Source organism: Monoraphidium neglectum, assembly GCF_000611645.1.
Source record: "Monoraphidium neglectum strain SAG 48.87 unplaced genomic scaffold scaffold00197, whole genome shotgun sequence".
NCBI classification, from domain to species: domain Eukaryota; kingdom Viridiplantae; phylum Chlorophyta; class Chlorophyceae; order Sphaeropleales; family Selenastraceae; genus Monoraphidium; species Monoraphidium neglectum.
In genome coordinates this window covers 18,179-25,073 of record NW_014013431.1, presented here as the reverse complement: position 1 = coordinate 25,073, position 6,895 = coordinate 18,179, and the positions used below count along the sequence as shown (strand labels likewise).

The 6,895-nt window shown below is 61.2% G+C and overlaps 1 protein-coding gene across 1 annotated transcript in view; it reads right to left on the bottom strand.

The window, feature by feature from the left end:
• The window catches only part of MNEG_1869 (hypothetical protein), a gene marked incomplete at both ends in the record, with an annotated part of 10,670 nt that overhangs the window by 1,483 nt on the left and 2,292 nt on the right, over positions 1-6,895 (bottom strand). Inside the window, 13 exons of the mRNA XM_014049654.1 lie at positions 402-493; positions 803-896; positions 1,166-1,234; positions 1,446-1,532; positions 1,734-1,814; positions 2,032-2,161; positions 2,372-2,938; positions 3,183-3,271; positions 3,518-3,586; positions 4,097-4,182; positions 4,532-4,767; positions 4,959-5,267; positions 5,360-5,385. Of these exons, the coding sequence (XP_013905108.1) occupies positions 402-493; positions 803-896; positions 1,166-1,234; positions 1,446-1,532; positions 1,734-1,814; positions 2,032-2,161; positions 2,372-2,938; positions 3,183-3,271; positions 3,518-3,586; positions 4,097-4,182; positions 4,532-4,767; positions 4,959-5,267; positions 5,360-5,385 (1,935 nt within the window). The remainder of the gene's footprint in view (positions 1-401; positions 494-802; positions 897-1,165; positions 1,235-1,445; positions 1,533-1,733; positions 1,815-2,031; positions 2,162-2,371; positions 2,939-3,182; positions 3,272-3,517; positions 3,587-4,096; positions 4,183-4,531; positions 4,768-4,958; positions 5,268-5,359; positions 5,386-6,895) is intronic.

Genomic DNA, 6,895 nt, shown 5'->3' with positions numbered 1-6,895 from the left:
CTCTCGCGCCGCCCGCTTGACCTGGGGGGGGGGGAACGAGGAGGAGGACAACAGAGGGGGTAGCGGGCGGGGTGTCTCAGCAGATGTGTGCCCTTGCGGATGTTGATGAGGGGTGAGAAGCGTCTGTCATTTCCGCAGCATGCACCTTGCTGAACTCGCAGCCCACTAAGCTTTTCAGAACTGACTATGATTTGCCATGATTTAGTGAGTCATGCTGTTCTTATTGAAGACTGTATCATGTTTTTGCTGTGTGCAAACCGCCCTGCCCCCAAGCTGCAAGGGACCACTTCCTCCTCAAGCAAGGCCCCTCCAAGACCCCGGCAGAGGAGGCACTAGCTGATAGCTGCACACAAGCGTGCCTTCCCTCACACAACCCCCACCTGGCGCCGCCATTCCCCCACCCTCTCCTCATCAGTGCCGTGGCCTGAGCCGCTCTCATTACCCTCCTCGTCGCTGCTATTATCTGAGTCATCTGAAAGGCGCGGCAGGGGGCCTGCAAGAGGTGATGGGTGGGGGGGGGACGTGACAGGGATCAGAGGCATAATGGCAAGGCGCAGCTGCGGACCAAGCCAAAAGTCATGAATTATGAAACTCATGCGCCCGCGATTGTTCAGATGTGCCTAGAAGGGCGCGTGCGAGGGTGGCGCATCTTGCGTTGACAGACAGGGGGCGACGTCTGCAGCCGTGCACCACCCTCTTGCTGACATAGTACGTAACTATAGCAGCCCGAATGACACGGCTTGAACAAGATCTTGGCATCCTGAGCAGGCCACAACAGCAGCCAGCCCGCGGCCGAACGCACCTGCTGCATCTCTGTTCAGCGCCGCCCTCTGGCCCGCGTGCCGTGCCATCTCCTCGCGGCGCCTGGGGTCGACGCGCGTCACCATCACCCGCCGCTGCGGCGTCGGCCGGCAAGGCGCAACACGGACAGTGTGAGCAGCGATCTTATTTGCGGCTGGGTGCTGCTGCTGTTGGCGCCGCACCCTAAGGAGAAAACACAGTCCTGCTAGACCCCTTCATCTGCACAGGGCCCATGCTTTGCGTGCCAGCCCCACAGCCACTTGCAGATCCCACCCTCCCGCCCAGATTACAGGCCTGCACGCACGCTGCAGTGTCAACTGCATCAACTAACATTGTCACACCCCAGTACCCTGCCGTCACCCACCCCTGGGATCCACTGGTGTGTGCATGACTCATCTAGCCAGAAGACCTCAGAGTGAGGGTGCTTGTCAGCCTGGGGGTTGGGTTGATTGGGAAGCGGGATGGTATAAGGGGTCATGTTGTCTGGGAACTAATAGTGAATTTAGCAACTGTCAACAAGGGTCAGGGAGAAGTTGTGGGTCCGGGTCATTGCAGGGGCGCTCGGGCAACAGCTCCGGCCCGACAAGGCTGAAAATTTTGCACATTTCCCTGAAGACCATTGATACGGGTCGGCCCCTGCTCACGATGTGCCAGCAGTCGCGGTACACGTCCCACTTGCGGCCGCGGGTGACGCCGCCCTCCTCGCGCGGGGGGTACACGGGCTGGCCCGCCTGGGGGTGCAGTGGGACGTGGTGAGGGGGCAGGATTGAAGGGTGGCAACACTGTATATTCTGGCATGAACCTCCAGGGCTTTCAATATGACACACAGCAAGATGTGGCTGCACCTCTAGGCCACTGGCCACAAGCAAAGCGCTCCCCCCCGTTCCCGTGTACCTGGTCCCACCCCCCTGGTATGACTGGTGCCCAACCACCTGGGGGTATCTGTGGAAGGCGGGGCGGTCTGGGTGCAGGCGCAGGCAGCGCCGCTCGTACTGCTCAAACAGGGACACCACCTGGTGAGAGGCCGCGGGACACGGTGAGGGCTTTCGTCACTGCCACTCCTTTGAGGGGTCACCGGGGCCAGGTCACGCACCACAAAAGCAGGAAATTCAGGCACCCGCCTGGCTGCACCCCCCCCCCCCAAAATTCGAGGCAGCACATTGCGTTCTTCTCTCTCGTCTGCGCATTTTCAGAGTCCCCCAAGCATCAAGTGCGCTGCGCCGCCCCCACCTGGCGCCGTGCATCCTCCCTGTCTGGCGCATACACCACGAGGCTGCTCCACTGGCGGCCGGCGGATGTGAAGGGGAACGCCGCTGCCCATTCGGCGGCGAAGTCCGGGGCTGAGTATTGCGCCCCAGACCTGGAGTAAGGGGACAGGAGCAGTGGGGCAAAAGGGGGGTGATTGCATTATGTCACAAATATGGGGCTACGAATGGAAGATAAGCCAAATGTGGGCTCAAGCAGTGCAACCTGGAGTAGGGTCTGAGCTGACAGCGCTGCCTGAGCTCCCCACATCCATCTGTAACCTGTCCCCCCACAAACAAAGCATGTGGCCCTTCTCGGCCCTCACCCCTCGTCATCGTCTCCACTGCTCCAACAGGAGGCCAGCTCATCAGAAGAGCTGCTCATCAGCCCAGGGTCGACAGGCGGCCGGCCGCCACCTTCTGCAGCCGCGCCCAGCACCCCCACAGCTGCGTCCCCCTCCCCAGCTGCCGCTCCCTCCGGCACACCCACAGCTCCGACCACCGCATCGCCCGCGCTGTCTGCGCCCGCTGCAGCCACTGCGCCTGCCGCCAAGTCCTGATCGACACCAGTCTGGCCAGCCAGCGCCGGCTGCTCCTGCGCGGTATCCCTCTCTAGCGCGCTGTCTGCCTGCCCGCTCCCCGCCTCGCCTCCGTCCAAAGCCGCGAGAGCAGCTGTCGCACCATCGCCACTGGCACCCGCCAGGCCGCCGTCACTGCCGTCGCCGCAGCTGGCGGGGACGTCCGTTGGGGCGGGCCCTTGCGGTGGCGGCGGAAACTTCGGGGCCTGCGCGCCCGCTGCCCCTGCATCTGCCGCCGCGCCCGCCCCACGATCCTGGCCGCCGCCGGCCGCCTGCAGTGGCTCTGGGTCTGGGCCCAGGGCCGGGTACACATACCTATGCGTGTTGGGGGTGGGTAGGCAGAAGTTGAACTTGCAGCCTTTGCAACCGCCTCATATGCAGGGTACAGATGGCTGTTCACAATGCTGGGCGGCCCTGTCGTACGGCATGTTCGACCTTGCAGAATTGTTTTCAGGGGCTGTGTAATGCGATAATGGGGCCCCAGCAAAAAGGCACCTATTCAAAGGCAGAGAGCCTTGCCACAATGATGACAAACCACGGCTCCAGACCCTCAACGCACCAATGGCCGCTTTTGGTGTGCTCCTCCCAGGCGGCCCTGCGGGCCCGGCACCACTCAAGAGCACTGCTGTAGCGCTTGATGAGCGGGGCCTGTTTTGATTGGCAGGCGGGCACCATGGGTGGGGTGACGTGTCTGCTTGTCTGCAAACAACCTCGCTGGTACCAAGATTTTTAGCGCAGCCAAATCAGGAGTGAGGCGTGGCTGTCAGGCGTCGCGCAGATGCCTGTGATCACGGGCCAGCAGCTCGGTATTCAGCGAACAGACACTGACGCACCACACCAAACCCCATTGCCCATGCGGCCTGCCTGGCGCCCCCCCAAAGCTGCCCCTCTCACACTGTCAGGGTTGTCCTGGTCCAGGTCAGCCAGGAGTCCCTCCAGGTTTCGCTCTGGGAGGGTGGTCACCTGTTTTGGGTCACAAATGGGATGGGGGTGAAAGGTGGAGGTGCTCTATGGAGGTTTCAGGGGGATGCAAATGGAGGTAGGGCCGGGAGTGTCAGCAGAGGCTTGTATTGATGCACGAGCGTGTGCATGGAGGAGGGGAGGAAGGGCAGTAGGGACGGGGGTTGCTTGCGGTCAAGCTGGTTGGCAGATTGTACTGCCAGCAGGGCTGGCGGCGTGGCGGAACCTCTCAAAACAAGTAAGGTGGGTAAAATCGACGGCAGGGAGGACAGGGGCCTTTGGATGGAGACGATGGCGGTCCCAATTGAAGTTGGGGCAATGTATATCGATTGGGAAGAAGACTGATGTCTCTTGTTGTGACAAGAGCCATCAATGGGTTGCTGCTGCTGCATTGTTGAAGGTTGCGTAACATCAAAACGGTGGACGCCGCACTTGTGTCACTGATTGCCTGCAAACGCCGCACATCCTGAGCAGGAGCCCTCATAACTTGTTCAGCCGTGTTCGAACCATCACCTCGGGCGGCACCTCCACTGTCGTGGCAATCTTTGACAGCCGCTCGTACTCAGCAGGATCCAGCACCTTCTGGGGGTTGAAGCTCACTGGGGTGCCGGACAGGGGGGGAGTCGGGGTGTGTGGCGCATGCAAAGTGCTGCCGTAAGACATGAAGGGCAATCTCGAGAGGGCGGGGGAGGTTTGCTCGCTCAATAACGGAAGCTTGATAAACAAATCGGGCCACAGCACTGCCCCAAAACCGCATGTCACGACAACAGGAACGCCACAGGTTGTTGCTGGCACGCATCCAAATATGGGGATGCCGGCATCGCGCTGACGCAACGCCAGTATAAGGCTGCACCATGCTGCATCACCCCACTTCCCAGGTCACGCAGGCGTGAGGCGCGAGGGAAACGCCACGTCTGCGCATTTGCAATCCTGCTGGCTTGAACGCACCAAGCTTGCCCCACGTCAAGCCACTGCCATTGAGACCAGCTGCCGCCGCCACACCAACGCCGCCGCCACCGCCGCTGGTTGCTTCTGTCCCCGCTGTCACCTCGGCGGCCGCGCCCGAGCCCTGCGCGGGCAGCACGGCAGGACCGCCTGATGCGGGCACTGCTGGTGCGGGCGCCGCCGGGGACGATGCCACGTACCCTGGGTCCCCTGGCAGCGGGAAATTAAGCTTGGCTTTTCTGCAAGGGGGGGCAGGGGAGTACTACTGCAAGTTTAAAATTGCACCACCTTCACAGCAGCTTGCAACAGGGTTTGAGTTCGTCAAGCATCCCCCTCTCGAGCATGCATGCAGTAGGCTCGAGAGGGGAAAATGAGCTATACAGCCAACCCAGGCGTCATACATAGTCATCTAAGACAAACTTGAGCTCACGAGCCATGGTACTGGCGAGCTTTGGCGTCGTAGCAGAGGGCCGCCGCCTCCTCAGTGTCGTGGAAGGTCCGCTCTCTCTTGCCATCAGCAGAAGGGTTGCAGATTTGTACAAACCACTTCTTAGATGTTTTGTGCCAGCTGACGCCGCGGTACGCGCTGCTGCGGCCGCGCGAGAAAACCTCCGCTGAGGCCCTGAACTCCGCAAGCAGCTGCTCCAGGGAAATCGCGTCCAGGCGCGCCACCTCGGATGGCGTCGGCGGCACCTGGCACTGCGCCGAGGCCTCGGCGCCCTTGAGCTTGTGGACCATCCTGTGGCGGGCGGGATTCACAGTGGTTGGTCCTAGGTCGGGTGTCATTCCGCTGTGCACATGCTCTGATGCCAGGGAAGCTGCGGCACCCACCAGGCGTACTGCCGCGCCGCCTCCTCCTGTGAGGTGGTGTAACTGCCATAGCAAGATTTCTTGCTGGCAGGATCAGTGATTTGCGTGCGCCATCGCTGATTGTCCTTGTGCCAGAAAATGCCGCTGTAGCGCCTGCACACAATTCAGTGAGAGATAGCAGAGGTGAGGCGAAACGGCCTATTGGCAGCAGCAGCGCCGCCTGTGCGAATGCGATGTGATCCTTGCCTTGGGCTAGGTGGGCCTCCCCCCTTGTTGGCAAGATCGCCTGCGCTACTGCTGGCCATTGCACGGCTGGCTTTTTATTATTCTTGGTCACGCGGGCGGGCGCTGTAAACCCTCTGAGCACACGCAAGATCCCAGATCGCGCGGGAGAGCACTTGCTTTACAAGGCAATTGGCAACTAAGAAATGAACGCACGATGTGAATGCGGCAATCAAATCCGTAAAATGTACGCATTACGCCTTCGGGCAAAACGTTTGCAGCTTCGTAGTTTTCTAGGCTCACTCAGTGCGCGCCGCACGACCACCCGAAGCAGCCCACCACCATCAAACTACTATTTGCAGCATTGCAACACAACGGCTGTCCATATCATCTCAGCAAATTGAGCCAATGCACCAGAGTCTGGATAATCCGCGCACCTGAATCCCTCCATGCCGCATCCTGCAAAAATCCAAGTGCTCTGCCCATCCTCCCCCCGGCCCTTGTGTGGTACCAGCGCTGTTTCTAATGCAGACGCGGCCGGCCTCTCCTGAATGCAATATGCGTACCACTCTAGACCAGAGAACACAGCCGACACTATATGTCGCACCCCACCCGTGCCTCAAGACTCACGCCCGCACTTGCCATGCGCTCCTGGCTTTCTGCCCTGGAGCAAGCTGGCCGCGTCCACCCTCACAAGGTATCAATCCGTATTGCCAGCCTACTCAGCGGCACTGGTCATGTCAAGGTGTACCCGTGCAGCAAGCGCACAAACTGTCGCCGCGCAACCCAACTCGCTCGGCGAACCAGGCACATACAGTACGTTACATCACGCTTGTCCAGCAGCGAGGGGAAAAACCCTGGCTCCCCAAAGGGGTAACGCCCCTAACCGTATAGGCCAGAGGAGTAAGCGGGTGCGGCCAAGTCGGGAATTGGTAAGAGGGTGCACGCCTCCTTGGCAGTAAGAGGGCGCACCCCTCCTTGAACCAGGCACCCATTCCGCAATGCCTCCGTCCGTGCGCAGATGATTGTCACAGCATGATCCCTCCGTGCCTAAGTTTCGGCCTTCACTGCGTCAATACCACGCAAGTTTGCATACACATTGTGAAGGGTCGTCCTCACCAGCCGAGGGTCCTGCTCCACCACCACTCCCTCAAACCCTGCCTCCGCCAGCAGCGCCCGCACCTCCCCCAGGCCCCCGCCCGCCGCTGCCACCGGGCCCCTGCCGCCGCCAGCCTCCCCACTCGCTGCCGCCCCACCGCCTGCAGAGCCGCCTGCAGAGCCGCCTGCAGAGCCGCCTGCAGAGCCGCCTGCAGAGCCGCCTGCAGAGCCGCCTGC